General features: G+C 40.0%; 2 protein-coding genes across 6 annotated transcripts in view; both read left to right on the top strand.

Annotated features, from left to right (window-relative positions):
• Positions 1-24,711, top strand: part of LOC134214300 (ras-related and estrogen-regulated growth inhibitor) — a 54,418-nt gene extending 29,707 nt beyond the window's left edge. For all 5 annotated transcript variants that reach the window (XM_062693713.1, XM_062693711.1, XM_062693710.1 and 2 more), the window contains 3 exons: positions 14,362-14,418; positions 14,568-14,641; positions 23,951-24,711. In XM_062693713.1, the coding sequence (XP_062549697.1) occupies positions 14,362-14,418; positions 14,568-14,641; positions 23,951-24,379 (560 nt within the window). In that variant the 3' untranslated portion in view covers positions 24,380-24,711. The remainder of the gene's footprint in view (positions 1-14,361; positions 14,419-14,567; positions 14,642-23,950) is intronic.
• Positions 24,712-24,845: 134 nt separating this feature from the next.
• On the top strand, positions 24,846-26,249 carry LOC134214298 (uncharacterized). The gene is made up of 2 exons (XM_062693709.1): positions 24,846-25,358; positions 25,533-26,249. Exons 1-2 carry the CDS (start codon positions 25,014-25,016, stop codon positions 25,863-25,865), a joined length of 678 nt encoding a protein of 225 aa, XP_062549693.1. The 5' UTR covers positions 24,846-25,013; the 3' UTR covers positions 25,866-26,249.
• The last annotated feature ends 1,565 nt before the right edge of the window (positions 26,250-27,814 follow it).

Below are 27,814 nucleotides of genomic sequence, written 5' to 3'. Positions count from 1 at the left end.
GTTGGTTCACGAATGAGTGCAACTAAGTTTAGGAGACATTTCATTTGGATAATACTTGATTACTTATTGTTGTGTATCGAGCATTAGTAACCCATGATATGAGGGCACCGTTATGCCTAGTAACCAAGCACTGCTTAGTAGCAACCCAGTTTGTTTAATTGAAGTAATTAGTTAAATAAATTTTCATTAGTCCCTTTGAGCCCAACCAGTATACACGCGTCTTATTAACTCGCTAGAGGTTAGGGGCCAAGAGCTGTTCAAAGCTTGAAGTAGTCAAATCAAGAATAGTTCGTTCAATTTCAAGAGGATGATTCCACGGGATAATTCCAATTCAGATGGTGAAAGGCGTACTGGTACAAATGCGAGACAATCAGGCGAAGGTGATGAACCGGCTGCAAGCGGAAGCAGTGTGCGGTCTTTAACTGCTAGTCGGACGCATTTTGGAAGTGCCGTAGCTTTACCGGCCATAGAGAAATTGAAAGGAAGGCAGAACTATGCATCGTGGGCGTTTTCAATGAAAATGTTGCTCATACGAGAAGGTATGTGGCGTGCAGGAAAACCATCGGCGAATGTGACGATCGAGCACTTGCGACTATATGTCTGAGCTTGGAGAAGCACAACTTTAGTTTAGTCAAGAATGCTGGTACCGCAAAGGAAGCATGTGAGAAACTGCAGCAAGCGTTCCAGGACGATGGACTAATCCGGAGGTTCGGTCTGCTGGACAAACTTACAACTGTCAAGTTAGAAGATTGCGAATCCGTTGAAGATTATGTTGACCAGTTGGTTACGGTGGCAAATGATTTAGGAGAAATTGGTTTTCAAGTCAACGATCAGTGGCTGGCGTCTTTATTCCTGAAAGGACTGCCTGAATACTATAATCCGATGGTGATGGGTCTTCAAGCCTCAGGAATTGCATCAACTGCTGATGTTGTGAAGACGAAGATTATCCAAGATGTCAAATGGCCGCTGAAGAGTTTCAGCAGTGAAGGCGCTCTCTATTCAAAGCAGAAGTCGAAGCGAAATAAAGGGAGTGCAGAAAGAAAGAATGGTGCTTATTTCAATTGCAAGAAACCGGGGCATTTCGCTGTAAATTGTCCTCAGAAACAAGGAGCAAGTTCTTCGAAATCAAAGATGAAAGCTTTGTGTGTATCGCTAGCTGCAGGTATCGGCAAATAAGAAGATTGGTATTTTGATTCTGGTGCGACCTCACACATGACACGGACTGAAGAAGGTTTCATCAAGCAAGCGGACTGGATACATTCGATCGATACAGCAAGTATCAAGCAAAGCATCAAGTCGATAGCAAAAGGTATTGTAAAGTTGGAGTTGGAAGAAGGTCCAATAGAAGTGGAAGATGTTTGGATGGTTCCTGATCTGATGACAAACCTGTTATCTATGAGTAAGATTTGTGCAAAGAACATGGCTGTACTTTTCAAGAAGGATGATTGTGAAGTTCGCGATGAAGATGGTAATATAGTTGTTACCGGTATTCAAGAAAACGGAATGTATAAGTTGAACACAAGAAAGTCGAATAAAGCCCTGATGGTACACAACTCAAATCTATGGCACCGGAGACTCGGACATTTGAATCAGCAATATATGACCAAGCTTTCTAAGATTGTCGACGCAATGTCACTACGACTTGGAATAGCGACAAACTGTGTGGCATGCTCTCAAGGTGCGCACGCGAGAAGTTCTTTCGGGTCTAGTTCGTCGCGCGCAGAAAATCTTTTGGATCTGGTTCATTCAGATGTATGCGGACCGGTGGAAGTTGAATCGATTGGTGGAAGCCGTTACTTCGTGACTTTTGTTGCCGATGCTAGTCACAAGGTGTTTGTGTACTTTATACAATCCAAAAATCAGGTAAATGAACATCGAAAGAGATGGAGTGATTCACCAAACATCATGCCCCTACACGCCCGAGCAAAACGGAATTGCAGAACGGATGAATAGGACACTCGTTGAAAAGGCAAGATCGATGTTAAATGATGTCAAACTTCCGAAAACGTTTTGGGCAGAAGCTGTTTCTACGGCTGCTTATCTTGTGAATAGATCTCCAACTCGTTCACTGGAAATAACACCAGAAGAGGCCTGGTCGCAAAAGAAACCGGATGTGAAGCATCTAAGAGTATTTGGATCTCAGGTGATGGTGCATTGTCCAAAGCAAAAACGAAGAAAGTTTGATCCGAAATTGATTGAAGGATTTTTGTTGGTTATGCTGAGAATTCTAAAGGATTTCGGGTGTATTGTCAAGAAAAGAATGAAGTTATTATAAGCCGAGACATCGTGTTTATTAACGAAGAGCAAGATTTTCACACGACAGCAACAAGCATTGAACAACCAAATGTGGATTTCGTTGAGTTAATTACTTGGCCAGAAGTGGATGATCATCATTCAAATGAAGTTAGTTCTACTCAACCACAAGCAGTTATTCAGCAACAAGATATTTTTCATGAAGTTAACAATGATTCAGAGCCTGAAGCTGCGCTCCCACCGCAAATTGATAGATCCACTGTTGAGCAGGACGGATTAAGGCGCAGCGGTCGGGAGCGCCAACCCCCAGGCAAGTATTCCGACTTTAAATGTTTTAGTTCAATCACTGGTCCAGATGACTTCGCAGAACCAACCCAGATAACAACCGAGATGCCAGATGATCCAGCTAGTTACACCGAGGCTGTTAAACGAGCTGAAAGAAAACGATGGACGGCTGCTATGGGTGAAGAAATTCAAGCGTTGATTGAAAATGAAACATGGGAATTAACTGATCTTCGTGGTCGTGGGTCGTGTGGTCATCGTTGTCACATTTGGGCTATCGGTTGCATGTTTCGCTATGATGGTGTCTGTGGTGGAGTAGAATTCTGCAACGGTGGTATCTGCAGTACCATCTGTAACAGTCAGGAGTTTTGTTAATACTTTTTATTCATAAATTACTGTAAATAGTTTGCATAGGATAGATTGTAAGAAAGGCAATCTATAAATCGCCAATAGTTTAGGATAACATATCCCTTAACATAGGCAAGCGGGCATTAATCAATTAGCCAGGCTCTCCAAGGTCGAGGCCATTTGTTTTCTGGATAAGGTGGGAGAGGGAAAGCAGCACAACTTTCAAGTCAGATTATCCATCGTACCAATAAGGTCACGATCATACACGAGGGGAGTCGGAAAATGACGTATTTCCGGTTGTGTCCGAGCCCACCTTCCTTAATCTGGGGATTTACGGACTCAATCATTTTGTTCGTAATCAGCCAATGAGTTCAAAGTTTCCGCGTTTGCTAATTTATTTTTCAATCGTCTGAAATATGTTTCCTATAGTGGCGTTAGATGTAATTAATTAATTTAAATGAAGTTTGTTTTTATTAGTTAGGCGAAACAGTGTGCGTGAAGATTTGTGAGCGAAGTTACACTAGATGGTCAAATCTCGTGAGCAGTGCTGGTAGAATCATGCTCAAATCGAATCATCGAGGTTTCATGCACTTGCTAACTTGCTTGCGATTCTGTAGGGGGAGCATCGGCCAGAATCGCATCGCATCGCTCACTACCCGAAAAATGATTTCGCTCTAGAAAGCGTCAAAACGCAATCGAGGCGTATGTTTTTTTGCCTTTCTCGTACAACTAAGTTGTAGCGAAAGGTTATCATTTCACTCCGAAAACGAACTTTTTATAGAAGCCTCTGAGACCCATAGTATTATATACCAATCGACTCAGCTCGACGAGCTGAGCACATGTCTGTCTGTCCGTGTGTATGTATGTGTGTATGTGTGTGTATGTGTGTGCACAAAAGCTATAAAAAACATTAGACAACTTTTCGTATAGTAATCCTTAACCGATTTTCTCGCAACAAGTTTCATTCGACAGGGGACAAAGCCTTGTTGATCACTATTGAATTTTATAACGATCGGTCATTGCGTTTAAAAGTTATGAAGAAAATGGTACATCGGACCATATAAACCCCATGTAAGGTTGGTGTCTTAACTAAATGCGAGAAAGGCACCACCAACGCTAGGTGGATTAATCTGGGTTTTTATATATGCATTTATTAGCCATTGTTTTAGGCGGAAAAAGTTAATTCAATGCATTCAACAATGAAGAACACAAAAATTAAGCAATGATGCAAATCGCGACTAGAATCATGAGCGATTCTCTGGGCTAGGATTTGACTCACGTATGATTTGAATCGCCGATGATGTTTGAGAATTTTCGAGCCCCGTCCTCCAATGTTGAATGACTGTGGGTTGTTTATGTCGCTACCAGCTTATTGATGGTTCTTGGTGAGAGGAGAGAGTCTGCCGATGATGAGAGCGTCTCTCAAGCTTAGAGTGTATTATGTACTATAGTCACTATAGGTTCCATAGACGAGCTGAGGCGAAGGTGAGTGTAGCCAAACGAACTGTCAGTTAGTGTTAAGCATATGCGGTATTTCGAAAAATTTCGTTTCAGGTGGTTCGAAACGAAATTCCGCGGAATTTCGCGGAATTTGAGCATGGCGAAATCTGATTTCTTCATTTCGTTTCGTTTCGTAAAATTACAAAAATTTCGCTAGAAAAAACCAGCTTCTAACGAAATTTAACGGAATTTCGCGGAATTTCGAAACAAATTTAAACTTAAACCATACTTTATATTATCAAAAATTTTGGCTGCGCCGCTGAACTAAACTACAAAACTATTTTCAAAACTTTTGTTATACATTTTTTTTCTTTTAACGCTCACTTCTTCTTCTTCAATGGTTCTACATCCCAACTGGAACTTGATCTGCTTTTCAACTTAGTATTCTATTAGTACTTCCTCAGTTATTAATTGAAAACTTTTCTATGTCCATTATTGCATGAGTAGGTATCTTGTTTTTTTCTTCCTAAGCAATGGAGGGGGAATCTGCTCAACAGACATCCTGGGTTGGACGTCCAGGGAGTGCGGGGTTAGGGACCATCAGCAAACGAGAGAGGCAGGACTACATCCCCGACCCGCTAAACCGTTTCCATTGCCGCCAAGCCCATCGTCCCTTCGGTACAACCAGAAAGTAATGCTTCAAGCCAGTGCACAACGCACCCTCGAGGTTGGCTGCATGTACTTGCAGCACCAAACATCGTGACTCGCTTTTTTAGAAGAAAACCATGTTATCGTGCAAGCGCATTGTCGGCTTTCCAGGTGGCCTTACCACGCCCTATGTTCTCGGAAGGTGGGAGGGTCGACTTCGTGCCTGCTTCCCTCTGCACGGCTGGTATCAAGAAAGATGATGCCGCGTGCACCCCAAATTGACCTCTCTGCGATATGGCCAATTCGTCAACACACAGAGGGACTTGCCGACGTGGTGCCTACACCTGCCCCAGCCTTGACGAGGATCCCTTTCCGTCCTCGGGCTCGGAACCCGCCCGGTTGACCGACGCCGCGAAAGCGACGATACCATGTTGTTCTTCGCGCGGCCACTTGTTCGATAAAGCCCTTGGACCACCTCTTATTTGCGCCTGAACTAGCCATTCCTCGAGTCCACGCGCCACCTCCTGTGTAGCTCCGAGACGATTTGGACAATAGCCGATAAAACGGCGTTCCAGCCAACTTGTCCATCTACCCTTAGTAGAACTGTCTCACGCACGCTGCCATTTGACCATTGAGGCCAACCAGACAGTCCTACGGATGCCTCTCGTGCCGCGCATTTATAAACACTCTATGTCTTCATCGATAACAATGTCAATAGGCATCATACCGGTGATGACGCAAAGTGCATCGTCCGACACGGTACGGTACGCGCTCGCAAATCTTAGGCACATGAGCCTATACGTACTTTCTAACTTCGTTCTGTAGCAGTTAATACGCAGGGCCGTGCCCCAAGCTGGCCCCCCATACCTCAGTATGGACAGAGCGACACTAGCCAGAAGCTTGCGCTTGCTGGCATAAACCGTAGAGCTATTGGACATCATCCAGGACAATGCCACTATAGCTGTGGAGGCACGCTTGCAGGCGTAGTTAACGTGGCTACCGAAGGAGAGCTTATCGTTGATCATTATCCCCAAGTGTTTGATGGAGCGTTCCGACTTTCGGTTGTTAACAACAACCACCTCAGTCTTGTGGTGAGCCTGGAACTCATCCACTCCTCTTGGTCTATATGCCGATGGATCCCCCGGTGGTTTTTCCGCTTTTGGCAATAGGACCAAGCTCTGCCTTTTCCATGCTGCAGGGAAGACTCCCTCGTCCAGGAATCTCTGCATGACAAATCTGAACATCTCGGGAGCCTCAGCAATGGCCGCTTTGATGGCCAGGTTCGGAATACCATCCGGTCCTGGCGCCTTACCTACACTAAGGGACTGTGCAATCCCCGCAAGTTCCGCCACAGTTACTCTTCCCTCGTCGGCCACCCTGAGCCCTGGCAGCTTCACAAAGTTAGGCCAGGGACTTGGGTCATGACGTGGGAAAAGCCCGGCGATGATCCTCTCAGCATCTCTAGAGACCGCTCTGTAGGGGCCATCGCCCCACGTGTCTTGGCCATTACGACCCTATAGGCGTCACCCCATGGATTCGTGTTGGCACTTTTACACAGGCCCTCGAAGCCACGAACGCCACCCGTTGTTCAACATGCTCCTCTTCTGTGCGTACTCGCTGCATCCGCCTCCGTGCACGTAGGTAGGCGCGGCGCAGGTTCGCAATTGCTTGAGTCCACCAGTAAGCCGGTGGCCTCCCATTCCTAGAGTGGACTTTCCTAGGCATGGTGGCATCGCATGCACGCGAGAGTACTGTTTCCAGCTGCTCGCCGCTCAGACCGAGAGTATTGTGCTCGCGGCGGAGCGCTTTTTAAACACCTCGTTGTCGAAGTACGATGTCTTTCACATACGAGGGCTAGGCCTCGCCCCTTCCGTCCGCTGAATGCTGGTCGTATAGTAGATACTGTAGCGAACCGCCAGGTGGTCGCTGTGAGTGTAGCCATCATCTACCCTCCAGTTTGAACTACTCGTTTGACCAGAGCTCCAGAACGTAACGAATGTATCTTGTGTGGCAAGACATCCCGAGCAGAAGAAAATAACTTATTAATATCAAATATTGATAAGATATCAAAACATGATATGGACATGATTGATATAAGAGATAAAAGATCAGACAATAATTTCAATATTTTGTATTAAAATATCATCAGAGCATCAAGTTATGCTATTTGTAATAAGTGATCGATATCATGTGCCATTAGTTTGTTCTTGTCCATAGCATATCTTGATATTTAAATGATATTTCGGTGCAAATTTTTGATATTGTTGTCTGTTCTTTTATCTCTTATATCAATCAAGTCCATATCATGTTTTGTTATTCTGTTCATGGCTTCTGCCCGGGATCTTTGACCAGACCGAGAATCGAGCTCGCCATCTACGGATTGGCAATCCTACGCCTTTGCTCGCATAGCTATTTGAGATGCTTGCTACATAGCCCCGTTCTGAGTCGACAAATACGTATTTAGTTTTCTTCTATAAAGCATCCTCAGTATTTTGTTAGAAATATCTAACAGAAAACTAAAAGTATCTTAACATATTCTATCCTATTTGTGTAAATGTCCCCAGATATGAATCAGTTCACCATAACTTTGTCAAAGATGGAAAGTCGTGTCGTGGATTCCAAGGCCCGTTTTGAAGTCCGAAGCAAGTGAATAACTTTTTTTTATCCAGAGTAGATTACACCCAGTTCTTTTCATACACGGTTGGTTTTTACTCGATTACGACCTTTAGCGTCAATGAAACTATGAGTTAATCCTATGAAAAAATTCACAAAAAATTAAAGAAAATTCAGGTTAAATTAGGTTTTTGACGAAATTTGAAACGAAAAATCAAACAATTTCTATATTTTTATATACTTCCTAATATAAAACTGAACTGATTGATCAGATTCGGGAGCACACGCTCCACAATGTATTGCTTTCAAAGTGGCACAAATGCGGGGGTATAGCCTTATTGGCAATGGTATATAAATGGAAATAAGGCGATTTATCACAAACGACTAATTCTCATATTATAACTCTATTAATCGCAAAACAGTTATTTGACTTTGAAAAGTGAAATCGAAATTCCGTACATAATATAAAACCAATTTAAAAAAAATTCCGCGGAAAAAAAATAAAATTTCGTTTCGTTTCGAAAAATTTCGAATTAAATGGACCCTGATTTCGTATCGTTTCGAAGACTCGAAAGTAAATCTATATTTCGTTTCGTTTCATTTCGAATCAACATAGACATTTTAAATTTCGTTTCGTTTCGTTTCGTTGGGAAAAAGTGTGTTATCGCATACCCTTAGTTAGTGTAGCCAAACGAGCATGTCGTCACGATTGCAATCCGAACAACGAAGCGTGTGACGTCAAATTCGCGTGGTACACTGTGAAAAAGTGGAAAACACACTTAATCGAAATGACTCAACCGGGCCTGCGCTCGTCTATGGAACCTATAGTGTCTATATAAGGTACTGGTGGGCTCTCACCGTCTCTTTGAGTGTATGATGTTGCTGTAAGATATGGATGGAAGATAGGGTGGACCCGATTTGACACTTTTCGTTGTTTTGTTGCTGGCTGGACCGATCCATAAATCCTTATCGGGAAAATTTAATGGACTCGCCTTGAGAGAGTCTCATCCGGGCAAATTAATTTGGTCCGTAGTCTCCCTTGTGCCGGCTACAATCATTAGAGAAAGTGAAAAAAACAATTTGCAATCATTAGCCACAATTTTTATTCCAAATCAAAATTTTTGAATGATTGCTGATAGTGATTCAAAAGGCGCATGATTGGAAATTAATCGGATCCATCCAGGTCTACCGTTCTATACAAGAAACAGTTGAGCCGAAACAAATTTTGTTCAAAATGCAAATTAATCTCTGGATGACGACAGAAAGTTGCCGTCCATAGTAGAACCACGAGCGCGCGTCTGCAAAAATATATTCTCCTGGAATAATGTCAAGTGAAGTTTTCGCTCAAGATTCTGATTTGGTTTCGTTGCTGTTAGTGATTGAAAAGGCGTATTATGACAAATAATTCGATTCTTTTCAGAATCACAGTTTTATAGAATATTATAGAAGTCCAGACAATTTTTTTTTTTCAAAGTGCAAATCATAATCTCTTGGTGACGGCAGAAAGTTTCCATTTATAGGTCATCACTAGCGTGCATCAGAAGGAGACCTTGAAAAATGTATTTGCCTGGATGAACAGTCAAGCGAAATTTTCTCTCAAGATTATGATTTTTGTTGATTCATTGCTACTGATGCCATCAATAAACATCTCCCTTTCATGCGCTCCTCATACAGCTGGCGAAGGTAACTATCTGCTGACACAAACGATTATGATTTGCACTTTGAACCATATTCGTCTTGCCTCGATTTTCTCTTGTATAAAATGGTGGTCTTGAAAAGAACCGATTTTTTTTCTATAATATGCATTTCCGCGTCTTTTTTATACCCAGAGAAATTGGAACAGAAGGCCGAAAGGCCTGACACTTACATCATTCTGATTTGTCATAAGACGAGTTTGTACAATCCCATTTAATTCCACCACTTAATTGTATTTTGTACAGATACGTATTTCAAACAGATACGTATTTCGACCTCAACCGTAAGGTCGTCCTCAGTGTCTCGTAGTCAGAACTGAGGATGAGAGTCCAGCTCATCAGTTACGCGATTTTGATGTCTGTGCTTGCGATGCACGTAAGGGTTTGGTTGGTTCACCGGCTTTGGACAGTGCTTGCCGAAATTCGATTTTTCAATGGTTTTGTCACTTGTCATAAGACGAGTTTGTACAGTCCCATTTAATTCCACCACTTAATTGTACCTTGACAGATACGAATTTCGACCTCAACAGTAAGGTCGTTTTCAGTGTCTCGTACTTGACTCGACTCGTCGACCAAGTCGAGTCAAGTACGAGACACTGAAGACGACCTTACTGTTGAGGTCGAAATACGTATCTGTCAAGGTACAATTAAGTGGTGGAATTAAAAGGGATTGCACAAACTCGTCTTATGACAAGTGAAGACATTCCACTAAAAAAGCTCAAAATAATTTTCTTAATCATTCTGATGTCCGGGCTAGGAATGCATGAACGGAATTGATTGGTTATGAAATTTCAACAAGGGTATGACAGGAATTGAATTTTTTAATAGCTTATCATCAATAATCTTGAATTTCAATGAAATTGACAAATTTGTGGAAAGTTTGCGAGTCAATTAATATATAAATATCCACAATCCGTTATCGAAAGATGCACGCGCTGTTAACGTTCAAAACCTTACATGATTTCATGACGGTCCCAATTTTGATTTGACAGGCAAATTTTGATCAGACACCCAGTACCTTCGGATAAGACGTTGTCAAACGTCAAGACTACAAGCTCGGCATACCATTCACCAAACCCTGCTACAATCCCTACCCCGTATATCCAACATCTCAATGATTTCTCGCGGAAGTCCAGATGGCTCGTCGGCTTTCTCCTCCAAACCGAGTATCTCGTCAACATTTTTCTACATATTCCCTAATCGACCTGTATTCGGACTCAGCCGGCGCTGGTATTGCCTAATTTTGGGTCACCCGTTCTTACACATTAAAGATGATGTTAGTTCCAACAGATGATAGATTCTCTGTAAGTAAATCGGGTCAGTGACTAAATTAATTCAAGATAGGACGCGTTAGTAATAAGACGCAAAATAGTCGTGGGATCCAAGTTTGTGCATTGTGCGTTTGGTGAGTAAATAAGCCACGATTGAACGTGTTCGTGTTATTCGATAAAACGCGAACTTTTAACGTAGGATTACGTCCTTCGGGAAGATAGGGTGGTCATTCTGCAGGTTCAAATTTGAGACCGTCACGAAAAGTGGTCAGGAAGTATGGGGTTAGATTATGCCCAAGATTATGCCCAACTATTGAAACAATCGAGAGAAGTAACAAAGCCATTTTGTTAAGAAAATTATTTTGAGCTTTTTAGTGGAATGTCTTCACTTGTCATAAGACGAGTTTGTACAGTCCCATTTAATTCCACCACTTAATTGTACCTTGGCAGATACGTATTTCGACCTCAACAGTAAGGTCGTCTTCAGTGTCTCGTACGTGACTCGACTTGGTCGACTGAGGTCGAAATTCATATCTGTCAAGGTACAATTAAGTAGTGGAACTAAATGGGACTGCACAAACTCGTCTTATGACAAGTGACAAAACCATTGAAAAATCGAATTTCGGCAAGCTCGGTCCAAAGCAAGATGAATACAGTAGTAGGTGCTCCAACCTGCCAAGTTCGTGGAAGAGAAGACGGCGGGGGTGGAAAATTCATATGACTGGCTCTCCCATACTAAAATCCAAGATGGCTGAATCGTGAATTTGGCAGATTGGAACACCTAGTGGTATATTCATCTTGGTCCAAAGTCGGTGAACCAACCAAACCCTTACGTGCATCGCAAGCACAGACATCAAAATCGTGTAACTGATGAGCTGGACTCTCATTCTCAGTTCAACCAAGACATCAAGAAAAGTGGACACGAGAGCCGCACAGCAGCTGTCTCAAGATGACGCCGGTAGCTGCGGTCGCAGCCGAGAGAGTGATTTATTCATCGATTGACCGTCGCCAACAGCAACAACACTCAAACGAAAATTCAACGCAATGAGTGTTGCTGCTAGTGATTAGGCATTGCGGGTAGAAAATCGATTCTTCTCAGGACAAAATGGCGTTGCTGGCGGTCCCGGTGCCTCTGTAGCGGTACTGAAAATGTATTCTAAATGGTGGCGCCTTAGCGGAAAATCATCGAGTGACTGTCGGACAGCAGCAGCAGTCAAGTGAAATTTTTACGCAAGGTTCGGACTAACTTTTGGTTGCGTGAGTTATTATCAAAGCGCATTGTTGATTGAAAATCAGTTCTATTCAAAATCTCCGTTTTACACAAGAAAAGGTAGAGCCGAGACAAATTTTCTTCAAAGTACGAATCATAATCACGGTAGAAAATTTTCGTCGGTAGCGCTGTGCTCGTCAGAGGGAGACGCTCCAAAAAGTTATTCGCAGGGATAACGTCCCAAATCATCGAGTGACTGGCGTTGACGTCAGTTTCAGTCCAGTAAAACTTTCAGTTTCTGTCAAGAGAATGCTTCTGATTAAGGTTTTGTTGCTGGTTGTGATTGGAGAGGCGCATCGTGGAAAACAAATTGGTTCATTTCAGAACCTTCATTGTATACAAGAGAAGGTTGAGTCGAGATAATTGTTTTTCAAAGTGCAAATCATAATCTCTTGACGCAGGCAGAAACTTTCCGTCGGCAATAGCGCAAGCGCTTGGCGTAGGGAGACTCTGCACAATATATTCGCATGGATGGCGTCTGTCGTTGGCGTCAGTAGCAGTGAAGCGGAATTTTCTTCCAAAATTCTGATTTTCTGTGTGCGTGCTAAGAAAGCCCCTCTCTTCTGTGAGTGCGACTGGGAAAGGATCCTTTTGGGTGGATCTACGTCCTCGTTCTTGTTCACTTGGGGCTGGTGTAATTGGTGAGGATTTTGATTTTCTCCGAGACGGCGGCGTGTTTGACAAGTTCGGTCGGCAATAGAAAGCGAACGGCGATCTGGTGATCGTTTAGCGTTTGTTGTAGTGCGCCAGACGAGAGGCCTCATCCGCGATACGCTCGAAGATGTCGTTTATTATGGACATCGCTTTTCACGTTGTTCAGTGCTTCGTTCTGTTCGTTTTGCCGATCGATCGTAACACCGGATTCGGCTTGTCAGTATCCGATATCTATTGAGACGATGGCCTCTCCCCTGTGTCGGCTCGTTGGCTCCGCCTTTCGTTTGTTCGATGCCAGTGCACCCGTGCAAAACCTGGGTGACGGCATTTTCTTCAAAGTACAAATCATAATTGCTTGGCGTAGGTAGCAGCGCAAGCGCTCATCGGACTGAGACGCTGTGAAAACTTATTTTCATGGATGGAGTCTATCGCTTTACTGTGGCAAATCATCGAGTGGTTGACGTTGGTGTCAGTAGCAATGAAAAGAAATTTTTTCAAGGTTTTGATTTCGGTTTTTTACTGCTTGTATTATTGAAAACAAATCGGTTATTTTCAGAACCATCATTTTGCACAAGAGTCAAATATTTTTCCAAGAGCATATCATAATCGCTTGATGATAGCAGAAAGTATACGTCGGTAGCACCGTCGTTTAGTAATGCTACAAAATGGCGTTCATTTTGTTTGAAATTGGTGAAATTTTGTCCCAAGATTCAGATTTCGGTTTTGTTGATGATAGTGATTGAAAATGAATCAGTTCTTTACGAAGCTAACATTTTATACAATAGAAAGTTTATTCTAGAAGAATTCTCTTTATAAAAAAAAAACAATTACCTGATGATTGCAGTTCATCGCAACGATGGCATCGATAACGGTCCAAGCTGCATATCATCGGCTTTAGTAAACATATTGATTTTTTTAATTAAATACACTGCATTTTACATAATCCTACGTCCAATTAACGGTCGTGTCTGCGATACAACCTTCTATATTTTTTAGTTGTAGTTTTTCTAATTGGAGCTTAGCCCAATCAAACTTCTTGGGATAATTAGAAAAACTTTCGAATGTTCGGGTCATATTGACCCAAAAATGTAAATGCTTATAGAAAATGTAAGTGCTTTTAGTGAAGCGTGTTTTTCCGTAGATGTTTTTTTTAAACGAAACATGTCCCAAAACATTCATAACTGTGTAGAATAAAAAATTTAAAAAATTATATGGTAAATCAACAAAACACTACTTTAAATGAAGCACAACTTGATAATGAAAAAGCACCGAAAAATAATTAAATTCACATACTTTAGTGTGCTTACAATCTGAAGACAACATTTCATTCAAGCAGAAATACACTTACATATCTGCTAATATGTATTTAAACGCTAGTGGAATTGAAAGAGATTAACTTCATTTTATCCTCTCCCACCATTTCTGATATATTTGTTTATTACTTTATTTCTCTGAATTTCTGACATATTGAAAATGTACCCAACAGCTTTAAAGACATCTGGTCCGTGATTCGGGAAGCTTAATAGCTTGATCCGCTGTCACAACCAGCGCTTCTCGTCCCACAAGAACGCACCGTTGTTGCTCTTCCAATGAATTCCATTTGCCGACCGGCAGACAGTTTGATCAATTATTCATCACAATAGCGATTGTAACCGCAAGCAAGCATGATTGTGAATTTTTCGTCCTCGTTGTCGGATCGGCGGCATGCCGCTGACCAATGCGCGAACATCGCGTCCTCCCCATCCATCACAGCCACGCATAAGCCCACCTGAATAATTAAACGGAATTATTACTACTCGTTGTTCTCCTCCGTTATTCATTTCAGATGTCATATTTTTTGTTTCAATGCATTATTTGATATTTTTTCATTTCCCTTTGATTTCCACAGCGTTAACGGTTCGTTTCCTCACCAAGCGGTACATTGGCGAATATGACCATCAAGCAGGTGAGTTGACAACAGCGTTTTTCCCTCTGTTCCCAACTTTGGCTCAATTTCGCATGCGAAGCAAAAAATATATAACCGAACGATGAGATGGTTGAAATTGTTGTTCATATATTATTCTTGTCGTTTAATTTTTTCATCTCGTTTGACAGAAAATAGACACAAATATGAAATCATGGTCGATGGAGAGGCGGTGCTGTGCGAAATTTGGGATACATGTCCGAAGGTAGGTGCTACGCATTCTAGACGTTCGATCTCGTGACTGGACGAACTGATGACAAATTGTGTGTGTATCTGTTTTTCTGTTCCTGGGATCAAATGATTGAAAATATTTACCTCTTCAATTTGTGAGTTTATTTCTACGTAATATAAATGGAAGACAAACATATAAATCTGTTTGAAGAGTATTTTCGAGAGAGCTTGTGCGGGAGACATGGGAAATCTCAAATGACACCAAAATGTCAATAAATATTAATTTAGAAATTTAGGGATATTGACAACATCATTGACATTATCAACGATAATATTTTGTTTTTGATATTCCGACACTTCACAACGGGTTTTCAAATTATTTCAGAGCAATATAAAGATGAGATATAACATTGGTTAGACGGATTTTTCAATCTTCTGCACTCTCCTTACCTCAATCCATTGGATTTAGGTTGGTAAAGTTTGAATATAATTCAGTTGTATACCTTTCGAAAACTTAACATAGTTTCAGTGTACTTTTTTCTCCATGTTATGATGACTAAGATTGTTGGACTGTCTTTTAGTTTCGACTAAAATGTATACATTGTCCACGGTGCACAAAGTGCCTTTTAGAAGCTTCTGGTCGGCTTATTGGTTGGTTTTAATGCCTTCTTCGATGAAATGATAGAAAAAAAATGTTTATCGCAGCCTATACTTAAAAATCTAGAAATCAAATTGAAACAGAACAGTTTTGACAAAATTTTAAATGGAATTTATTTTCGTTAGAATACAGATCTGTTGATATTGAGGACAAGTCTCCCGGAATACAAAAACTAACTGCCCATATTGTAAAATATGTCCACTTCTGGCTTACCTGATTTACCACCAGGGTGTCAAAGCCCGAAACCTTCGTGTCATTTGTAGTAGATTACAAAAAAGTTTTCCAATTACTTGCAAAAATGGAAAATGGATATAAGCCGAGACCTCCTTATATGAAACCTTCTAGCAGACATATTGTCACTATGAATGGTTTATTTGGTCTTCTTCTTCTTCATTGGCATTACATCCCCCACTGGGACATTACCGCCTCGCATTAAGCACTTCCACAGTTATTAACTGCGAGGTTTCTAAGCAAAGTAATCATTTTTGCATTTGTATATCATGAGGCTAACACGATGATACTTTTATGCCCAGGAAAGTAAAGAAAATTTCCAACCCGAAAATTCCCTAGACCGGACCGGAAATCGAATCCAGCCACCCTCAGCATGGTCTTGCTTTGTAGCCGCGTATCTTACTGCACGGCTGAGGAGGGCCCCAAATAGTTGGTCTGGCGAAGCTAAATATTTAGGACTTCTGCTAGACCACAAATTAACTTTTAAAAATCACATTTAAAGCATTCAAACCAAATGAAGCAAATAAATTAAGTGTAGAAAATCAAAACTTTGTCCTAAACATTTTTTTTTATTTACAAACATATTTTTAGACCAGCCAATTTGGACTAGTTGTTGCAATACCAGAATGAAGTTGCCTCCGTGGTATACCAATGAACTTCATAGAATTTCTAATATTGAGACATTGCAACAAATGTCCAATAAAATAATTTCCAATTTTAGACAAAAATCGTTGCAATCTTCTATTGCAATGATTGGCTCCTTGTATTCTTAGTATAAATTAGGTTAAGTTTAGTTTAAGTTTAGAAAATTGTAATTCCTTCATGGTTCAATTCAACCAGAGGAAAAATCATAACTGCCAGAGGCAATTGAAATGTATTTAATAATAACTAAAAATGTATCATAGGAAATAAGGATGATAGTGTTAAGAAAACACGGAACACCTAAGAGATGAATGCATGTATTAGCAGGAAAAATGGAACAGCAACGAAGGCAAAAATGAACACACATTTGGATTATCTCAGCGAATTAAATATTTGCTTAGCATTTTTCAACAAAGACGCTGCGGTAGAAGTTAAGAGAAAAATGGTTCAGAATATTGACAGATCTTCTAAAAACGGAAAGCGTGAAGTATCTGATTTATCAGACTACGTAACTTCAAAATCAAAGATATTTTTTTTTTAATTATGAGAATTCCTGTGGAAAACTTTATTACCAGCAATCCAGCAAATAAGTCTTTCCTTCAAGCAAAACAAATGTGTTCAAGTTCAGCCCTCGTCAACGATGCTGCAGAATGAGTCATATCGCTAAGAAACAAATACAACAATTTTGCTACTACAGATGAGAATCAGAAGTGAGCAATGCTGTTCAACATGAATCTATACCATTTCGTCGAAAGACATTTTGTCGAATGCCATTTAGTCGAATGACATTTGGTCGAAAGGACACTACGTCGAATGGACAATTAGTCGAAATAAGATTTTAGCATGAAGAATCATCGTACATTTAGGAGAATGAAGTTTGGTCCAAAGAAATTTGGTTAAAAGCGGATTTTTGAATGAATCATTTTGGTACATTTAGTAGAACTATTTTTTTTTTGCGGTGTTCCAAAAATAGTATAATTATTGCACCAATATTTTCAAAAGAATTATGGGTTCATAAAAAGAATAAATAATAAGAAAACGGTGAATATTCCCGACAGGATATTGACTTTGGTGAACCTCTCTAACCAAGTACAATGAATCTATACCATCTGGTCAAAAGATATTTAGTCGAATGATGTTTCGTCAAATGGCACTTGGTCGGAAAAATATTACATCGAAAACAGGGTGATTTCCTGGTCAATGTTTGAAAACTGTAAGCTTTTTTATTGTTCTCAAGTTACGTTTTTATCTTTTTTTCTTCGAAAGTATGAAATACTAAATTAATGCTGGTGATTTTTTATGAGTTTGCCTTTGATTCAACTAAAATAATGGTTATTCATTAAAAATTGATGCGAAAATCTATTAAAAACTTCTTAAACAAAAATGTTATCATTTACATACCTTAAAATATAACGCAGCGGCAGTGGCAGATGATCCTTTAAATATGATTTACGCCAACTTCTTTCATAGTTTTGTTGAAAAATATTAGGAAGCAGCATCGTGCGTGCCAGCTCCATTTTTTGTTTTAAAAAGTTTAAGGGTTTGTGTTCGCTGAAAGAACTAAAAGTTCAGTTCAACCCAAAAACTATAAACAGTTATGTATGATATTTGATTAAAATCTAAGTTTGATAATATAGAGACTTGAGTTTCGATTTTATGTATATTTACTTTACTAACAACCAACCCTACTCACCCTGTAGACAGTAGGTCGTATGACCATTTGGTCGCAATTAAATTTTCGGCCAATAATTAACGGATTATAGTGGGAAATGAATTTTATTCTGAAATAATTATTGTATAAATATTGAGTGGAAGAAACAAAATCAATGAAAAGAATAAGAAATCCATTTCCATTCGATCAAATGTCCCTTCGACTAAACGTCCTTTCGACAAAATGTTATTCGACTAAATGCCAGTCAACTAATTGTTCCAAAGCCGACTACGATGAAGTATTGGCAAAAAAGATTTTTGAGCTTGTACCAAAAAATAGAATAGAGGCATTTAACCATCAGTGCTCAATATTTTGCTATTTTTGTAGGTTTTCATATAAACCACCAAGATCTCCAGAAGTTTATATTTGCTCAGATGCAAAATCCTCATTAGCTTTCGTATTCGTTTTTCCGCTGCCGATTGAACTTCCTCACGTCCACTGAATTCCTCTAAACAGTCCCTATTGAAATTGAGCTAAAAATCTATTGACGAATTATCCATTTTACTAAATTGACTATTACCGACTGAAACTCGCTTTCGACATTCGACTAAATTTCTATTCGGCTAAATGTCCTTTCGACTGAATGTCCTTTCGACTAAATGTCCTTTCGACTAGATGTGCATTTGACCAAATGTCCATTCGACTAAATGTCCATTCGACTAAATGTCCATTCGACCAAATGTCCATTCGACGAAATGTCCATTCGACGAAATGTCCATTCGACTAAATGTCCATTCGACCAAATGTCCCTTCGACCAAAAATCCTTTCGACTAAATGTCACTCGACTAAACGTCATTCGACGAAATGTCATTCGATGAACTGTCCCAAAGCCGTTCAACATATTTTCCCACCGGAAAAAAAATGCGAAGCTATCGAAAGAGGCTATCATAGAGCATTACATTTTCATGGGAACCAAAACGCAATAAAATTTTATTATATGCTTTAATACCAGCATGCCTTTCGACCCGCTTTTAAATTCAAAGACTTTTTCGAATTTCTAATAAAAGTATGACAGTTCAATGTTTTCAACAGAAAACTTCAACGAATCATTGATTACTTGGATCCATCTATAAAAAATATAGTAAGCACAACATGTGTCAAGGGAGAAGGGTCGTTTGGCCGAAACCCATTCGGCCGAAAGCCATTTGACCGAATGCCACTAAGCCGAAAGTTGTTTGGCCAAAAGGGTCATTAGGCTGAAAGAATCATTTAGCCGAAAGAGTCATTTGACCGAAATGGTCATTTGGCCGAACGGGTTATTGGGCCGAAAGGGTCATTTGGCCGAATAGGACATTCGCCCGAATAAGACATTTGTCTGAAAAGGTCATTTGAAAAGTGAGAAATGAGGAGTGAGAAATGAGACGTCTCACTTATCACTCCTCATTTATTAAGTGAGACGTCTCACTACTCGCTTCGCGCTCCTCATTTTTAACAGTGAGAAGTGAAAAATTAGGAGTGTGAAGTGAGACGTCTCACTTCTCATTCTTAATTTTTCTTTTCTCACTTCGCGCTCCTCTTTTTTTACAATGAAAAGTAAGAAATGAGGAGTTAGAAGTGAGACTTCTCTTTTCTCATTCCTAATTTTTCACTTTTCAAATGACCTATTCAGCCAAATGACCCTTTCGGACAAACGACCCTTTCGGCCAAACGACACTTTCGGTCAAATGACCCTTTCGGCCAAATGACTTTCGGTCAGATGGGTTTCGTCCTAATGGGATGTTCGACCTAGTGGCTTTCGGCCAAATGACCCATGCTCTGTGTCAAGAGGGGCTATTCAAAGTATTATTCGATTCGTAAAAATCAGAAGGGTTGTGTACAAGACACGACCGCAAGGTAGACGTTGGACAACGTAAGGATATTTTTTATATGATCAGACGCATTCACTTCTTGCGAAATGAGTGGTCGTAAGCAGGAATAGCGCAAGGAGCTAGCAACAGTTTTGGAAAGCAGCAAACGGAAGCGCTGGTGGAGGAAATCAAAGTACGTCTACCTATACAGATCGGTTTTCTTACAGGGCAATTGCATTCGAGTTACATTTAGCTTGGTGCCGCTGAGAAAATGAAGCGGATTAACTGTCTAATAAACCAAAAGGCCCTTTTCAGGGCCACAATAATCCCTGAAAAAGGGTAATTACCGATTTTGACTTCATTCATTGTTCGATTTTATTGCACCACTTCGTTCGCAGCATTCGGACTTGTTCCGCAGGCGTTTGTGGCAGCAGCGCTGAAGTACACTTCTGCATGTGAAACCAGCTTTTCACGCATCGTGCCATAATGCTTTGAATCATCCCTCTTGACACATGCTGCGTCCACTATAATATTTATAAGTTGATCTTAGCAATCGATGTTTAGTTGAAATTTTCAGTGAAAACATTTGACTGTCATAAGTTTGTTTAGAATTTTTATGTTCATGAAGCATGGTTTCATATTTAAAAAAAATGTTTCTCTTAGACCATAATTATTTTCTTTGCGACCAAAAATGTCAAATTCGATTCACCTCTTGTTATTTTATGGCTAGCGTAAAAAGCTGGATACATTTTTACAGTCTCTCCCTCTGATACACGTTTGTGATTCTGCTACAGACGGAAATTTTCTGTCATCACAAATCGATCATGATCTGCACTTTGAAGACAAATTTTCTCGGCTCAACCTTCTCTTTTGTAAAATTGTAGTTCTGAAAAAAACCGAATTATTTTTCATGAAGCTCATTTCCGAATGCTAATAGCAACAAAACCAAATTAGTATCTTGAAATATAATTCCACATTACTGATACTGATGTCATCCATGCGACAACATCTCCCTCTGACGCTTGTTACGGACGGAAACTTTCTGCGATTGGCAAGCAATTAATTTTTACTTTGAACAAAATTCCAAATTCCAACTTCCTTAACCTTCCCTTTTAAAGAATGTTTGGTCTTAAGAAAAACCGAATAATATAAATAATGCGCCTTCCGAATCAGTAACAGCAACCACTCAATAGTCCGACGCACCGCTTGTGATTCTGCTGCCGAAATCAATTTCCGCTGTCGCCAAGCGATGATGATTTGTCCTTGATGAAAATGTATTCTGCTCAAACTTTGCTTTTGGAAAATTGAGGTTCTAAAAAGAACCGATTGATTTAGAATAATGCGCCTTCCCAATAAACTGCAACAAATCCAGATCCAGATGCTGGTACCGCTTGCCGCTTTCCACGACATATCGAACGAAATGGCTCTTTGTTAATCGGTATGAGTGCGAACACTCACCAAAGAGGCGGGGCTAGAGGGTTTACGTTTTTGCTTTTCTCGTACAACGAAGTTGTACCGAAAGGCTATCATTTCACTCCGAAAACGAACTTTTTATAGAAGCTTCGGAGACCCATAGTGTTATATATCAATTGACTCAGCTCGTCGAGCTGAGCAAATGTCCGTCTGTCCGTGTGTATGTATGTGTGTATGTGTGTGTATGTGTGTGCTCAAAAGCTTGCAAAAACATTAGACAACTTGTCATATAGTAATCATAGACCGATTTTCTCGCAACAAGTTGCGTTCGACAGAGGGCAAAGCCTTGTTGATCACTATTGAATTTGATAACGATCGACCGTTGCGTTTAAAAGTTATGGAAAAAATGGTACATCGAACCATTTTACCACCATATAAGGTTGGTGTCTTGGCTAAATGCGAGAAAGGCAGTATCACTACTCGGTGTATTAAGTTGGGTTTTTAACTACAAGAAAGCTGCTTCTCCGCACACAAGCCATTTCGTTCGCGACATGCTTGTTCCGCTGGCGTTTGTGAAGATCGTGGAAGCAGCGCGGTGGTGTACATCTGTATGCGAATTGAGATGTCACAAATTAAACGATTACTTCGATTAATCGCATAATCGTTGTGATAATTGATTAATTTTGAATCGATTACTACTCAACGATAAATCTATTCAATAATCGTCAAGAATCGAGAGTAATCGATTAGTTACTAATCGATAAATCGAGATTTTACCGCATCTCTACATGCCAATACATTTTTGCTGTCTCTCTATCTGACGACGAAAACTTTCTGTCATCACAAATCGATCATGATATGCACTTTGAAGACAAATTTTCTCGACTCAACCTTTTTTTTTTGTAAAATTGTAGAAAAGAACCGAATTATTCTCCATAAAGCGCCTTTCTGAACACTAGAAGCAACAAAACCAAATCAGTATCTTGAAATGAAATTTCACATTAGGGGAGACTGGGGAGACTTGATCCCCTTTTCTTATTTCCGATGTATCACAGCCAAAAATAAATAAACATACGCGATTTCCACACAGACTCTCTAAAAAATATAGTATTTAACTTTGCTGATGTATAACAGTCCTTAAATTATTGTTGTTATTTTCACACAATCGATTTTTTGGAGTGCTGTCAAAAATCGACTTTTAAAATATTCGGTGGACATTGATCCCTCTCCAAAAACTTGCTTTGATAAAATAAGAAAGGTGCCCTCAGATTTTAAAAATATTTTTCTTTCAAAATACGCGGAAATTTCGAATTGCTGAATACATGAACGATTTTTGTTATTGAATTCGACAGCACATGCAATTTTAAAATTCGGGGAGACTTGATCCGCTTTCTATGATATCTACCCAATAAATATTTTTTTCTGCCAACCCTTCATCAAATCTGTCAAATCTACGAAAAATTAGAAACATGAGAACAGATTTATATTTTTTGAACTTTTTTGCCAAATTGTTGTATGGGTGACTAATGGGGAATCAAGTGTCCCCATACTGAGGCAGTAACTTCGAATCCAAATATCCTAAAACTTTGATGGAATGTTGACATTTTCATCAGTAAAGATCATTAAGCATATTTATGGCTTTGTGGTAAAAAAACGAAAGCATTTGGTCATTGTTATGAAAAGATGTTCAAATTTTGCTTGGCCAATAAATAAATCTTTAGGGAGGTCAAAACATACAAACCGCCCTGCAGAATGAATAAGGTTGTCAAGCCAAAAAATAACTCACCACATAAAGGTCATTTGTCTAGAGAATCTATGCTAAAAAATGCGCTAGAACAAAACTACTTTAGTTCTCGAGAAACAGGGGGTGATAAAGTCTCCCCACCCTCCCCTACATACGTGATGAGCCTGCCTTGTTTTTTGTATGCCGTGATTGGCATAATACACATTGGCATGGAAGCATAATTCTACCTTCTTTATGGCTTAGGCTTATGGCTAACCTACCGACGTAAATATATCATAAACTCTCTTTCCGAAGCACAAACTAGTCCACAAAATGACTTCTTTTGCAATGATTCTACATTAAGCGCAAGACTATTACGAAAAAATATTTTAAAAGGAGGCAATAAACACTTTTCGCATTTTCTAGGTATGTGGCACGAAGATGGAATCAAATTCCGGATTCGAAAAAATGAGGATGGAATAACTAATCATTGAAAAATTGCTTACACCAGAACTAATCCATAAAAATTATATTTCCTGGGATGAAGCCTAGGAGAAAATGATAGAATTATTAAGGAATTTATGGAATTTTGAAGAATTGATGTCTTGTCTTGTCTTGTCTTGTCTTAGCACATGCACAGCCAGTATTGAAAAGCATCCTGGAAATGTCGGTTGTATTCCCGAGCATTTTCTTGTCTGTAATTAATATTTGCAGCATATCATAAATATGACACAAGTATCAAAACGGCCAGGCCCACCGTGCAGGCTTGAAATTGGGAGAAAATTCAGAGCTCCCCGGCAATCAGATTATTTAGTTATAAATAACATGATCAACGAAGAGTTTTGAATCTACGAAAGGAAGAAACGGGGACAGCCGTACCAACCGTTTCACATTCAGGGGAAAAGATGATTGACGAATCGATGTTAAACAAAAACAGTTTCGGAATAAAATTTCAAGAAACAATTCTGCTGATATATCCGGCAAAAATATTTCAACTCCCTAGTTTATTTTCAGACGAAAATTGAAGAGATTTTTTTTTTCTTTTCGTTATTATCACTGTTCAATTTAATTTCCACAATAACTTCATTTTGATGTTTCTGAATATTTGAGTGATCGAATAAATATTATTATCAACTTTAAATCCAGATATAACAACATTTCCTCTCAATCTCCCCAGATCGAAGGAAACAGCGAAGCCACCCTGACGGCCGGTTCCGATGCCGTCCAGTGGGCGGACGGCCTGCTGCTGGTGTACTCCATTACGGATCGCGATTCGTTCAACTACATCCGCAAAGCCAAGGAGGAGCTACCGTGCGACACGACCCCGGTGGCCCTGGTCGGCAACAAGGTGGACATGGTCCACCTGCGGCAGGTCAGCACCGATGAAGGCGAAATCCTTGCCAAGGACTTCGAGTGCAAGTTTTGCGAAATTTCCGCCGCCGAGCACGTGCTGCAGGTGGCCGACGCATTCCACGACCTCTGCCGGGAGGTGATAGCGGCCAAGCGCAAGTCGAAGCAGAGTTTCATCGAGAAGATCGACCGGATGCTGAGCGGGTCACGGACCTACAACCGGGGCAAGAGTGATAGCATTTCGCCGAAGGACTAGATGGGTGGACTGCGGCGGGCGAGATCTTGGAAAGGACAGAATGGAAACGTGATGTTGTATTATTAGCTAATTCATTAGTTCATATAGGGCTGGACTCCTGTCAACGGTATTAATCGTTCATAATATTTCTCGCTAATTGTTGATTCACGTTGCAGATGGGGGAATAGTTTCTATTTACCAATGCCATAAGAGAGTTGAATGTTTGCCATTTAGAATAAATTTATTTAAATACATACAAGTGTCTTGATGAATAAAAAATAGTGAATGAAGTGGCCGATGTGTGGCCGGTCGGGGGCAATAAAATACTAAGTCATTGCGATAAAGCATACAAATGCTGCATCAAATCGTTGTTGTTCATTTTTTATTGTGAAACTCCATTTAGCTGCAAAAACAACAATTTTTAAAAAGCTAAAGTATTTCGTGGTTAGAAGGCTCCGCTAAGCAGTCGAAGATTTATTTTTGAAAGTCTACCGTGGTATTACATCTCAGTATTACTCGATTTTTTATTCCTGCCTAAGACATTTATCACTTATAGTAGGCTTCGATGTGGCAAAATTTCGACAGTTTGACAAATCCTGAAAACAAATTTCCCGTTTAGCGTTCATATGATTACTAAAACCCTTTGAGATTTGAAATGCCTTCCGAAGCGAAAAGAGCAGAATTGTACTTGCTACTGCTACAATCAATTACTGCTCTGGTAATGGCGCTAATCAACGCAACCCCATCCTGTAGGTACGATGTGCAGTTGACCATCAAGAAACGGTTGTTCCAGTTGGTTAAAACGTTGTGGAGTTACCTGAAAGATGAAGCAGCCGAACTAGAGACCTTGGTGGATTCTGATGCCAACAGTAGGGCGTTGGAATCCAGCCGAGGCTTCAATGAATTGATTTCCGAACATCACGCTGATAGCAGGGCGTTGGACAGCAGCCGCGGCTTCACTAATTTAAGCTTAGAATATGAGAAGTCTCCGAATGTCGAGGTGAGATCGATTTACTAATCTAATCTGTTCTCAAAAAGAAAACAATGGAATATAAGTCCTTTTATAATTAACATGATTAATCATATTAATTGCAATTTTTAAACAAGCATTACCATAATTTATGTTCAGAACTATAATTAACAGATATATAATATTATTTTATTTAAATACCAGCACTTCCACCACGCTTCATTGAATTCGACGTTAGCCAGCGGAGCAGCTGATCCTATGCATGGTTCTCGCTTTCCGCTGATACATCGCCTGCTCACGGTGCTGGCGCGAACTCCGAATGACGAAATATTCACCCAGACGGTGCAACCATTCCTCCACGAGCCGGACTTCCATCAGCACTTGCAGGACGAAATGGCGGTTTTCCGAAGAATGCTCGCCGGTGAAGAGCCCTCGCTGTATCAAGCCGAAAAAGTGCTGGTGAAACGATTGAATCGAATGGAAATAGCCATGCAACGCATAATGGAGCAGTTGGAAGCGTTGGCGGAATCCGGTTGAGGCAGACGATTTTGAAGCGTTTGCATCTGTTGGGTGATGCTAGCGGTGCGGTGCGGTGGTGAAGGTAAATTCCTTGTTCGAATCGTTTGTGTCTTGGATGCTGCGGTTGGTGTCAAGAATGTGCTAGTTTATATCATTCTCCGACTGACGACGCTGGTGGCATGAGAAAGGCGCATGCGTTCACATCCAAATCTGACCCGAATACGAAGAGACACAAAATCATAATTGAAATACATATTTGAATATATCTGTGCATTGAGTCGTGTTAGTCGTACAAAAAAGTGCAAAAGGCTATACTGCCGCTGCAAGCATAACTGACCCATATTTGCCTATGCTTTTATGGGCAGCTATGCTTGTATGGGCAGTGATAAATTCTTAAACAAATCTTTGATAATATGTACGAATAATCTGGTGGCATTCATGTTTGCAGGAAAGTTTAGAAACGCTTCGTATCGGGGAAAATGTGGTAAGAGCTGCTGTTAATTATTAACTAATTAATTATTTATTAATCGCTTGCTCCTAATGTAAGACCCAAATACAGGATCTGAAATACAATCTCTATTATTGTGATAGTTCTCTGGAGCTTTTGTAATCCTAATGTTTAATTTTTTTTTAGATTCTGAAAAATTTCTGTCGTTGAAAATAATAAGCTTTTTCTATTTTATTATGCTGTAAAGTTTTAATTGAAAGCCTGGTGAGTTCTAAGTATTTCAAAGTTAATTTTGAATTACAGGTCGGACTCGATTATCCGGAGACTCGATTATCCGGGGACTCGATTATCCGGGGTTCGATTATCCGGAATTTTAGACTCGATTATCCGGAGTATTATTTCTCATAAAATTTTTTTTTATTCTAAATTTTTATTTTCAATAAGATAATATACACTATGATTATTTTAACAATGTGACGTATCTAGGTTGTGAGAGAGAGTTAAAAAAGGGGTCGTTTTGTATACTGAAATTTGACTATAGGCTTGTATATCAACTTCATGAATTGAAATGATTATACTGTTATATTCATGCAAAATAAGATTATATGAAGAAATATGAACGTAGCTTTCTAAAGGAACTTATCTTGCAAAATATCACCCTTTAAGGAATAATCCATTAATTACGTAACGCAAAAATCGTAAATATCCAAGAGAAAATCTTCAGCAACAAACGGAAACACGTTACCAAGAAGAGATTGCAAGGACCTGTCATCATTGGAAATCCATCGAGAAACGTTTGTTGCTGAAGATTTTCTCGTGGAAATTCACGATTTAAGCTATCAGTACACTGTTCGTCATAATGACAAATATTTGTCAAGTCAGCCTGATATCCATGTCAATTTCTAGTCGGTTTGGTAGATGTCCGGATCAACTTGACAAATGTTTGTCATTATGACAAACAGTGGACTGAGGGCTTTACATAACTAATGGATTATTCCTTAAAGGATGATATTCTGCAAGATAAATTCCTGACCTTGAGCTTGAGCTTGATTGACTGCTCGTAGTTGCTACTCCATTATGACCAGATCAGCTGTTCTTGCACAGGGAACCAACAGATGTTTGCTTGGGACTAGCACACATCTTCAATGTACAAGTACTGGTGATCTCATTTGTTAGGTCATACTGGCGCCTGCCACGTCAGAATGCAAGTCAATGTAGGGAAGGGGGAGAAAATGATGATGCAATCACTCGCCCACTGCAAGCCGAATATACCTCTGCACTTGCCACGAGTTCATGCGGAATTTGTTGGAATTTCTGGGTTAGGTTGGAGAGGCAGAGGTCCGTCTTGGTTAACGAGCTGCCAATGTGATAGATAGGAGAAGGTAACTGATGGAATTTCTAATTGGATGAAGGAAACGAGCTCTATAGTTCATTTCCAATTCTAGCAGATTACTGGTAGAATACTCAAGTTGAAGGTATAGGACTAGTAATGGAAACGGTATGGAAGTCCATTTCCAGT

The sequence above is a fragment of the Armigeres subalbatus genome, chromosome 2 (assembly GCF_024139115.2).
Source record: "Armigeres subalbatus isolate Guangzhou_Male chromosome 2, GZ_Asu_2, whole genome shotgun sequence".
Taxonomy (NCBI): Eukaryota; Metazoa; Arthropoda; class Insecta; order Diptera; family Culicidae; genus Armigeres; species Armigeres subalbatus.
This window is presented reverse-complemented; position numbering and strand designations above follow the sequence as displayed.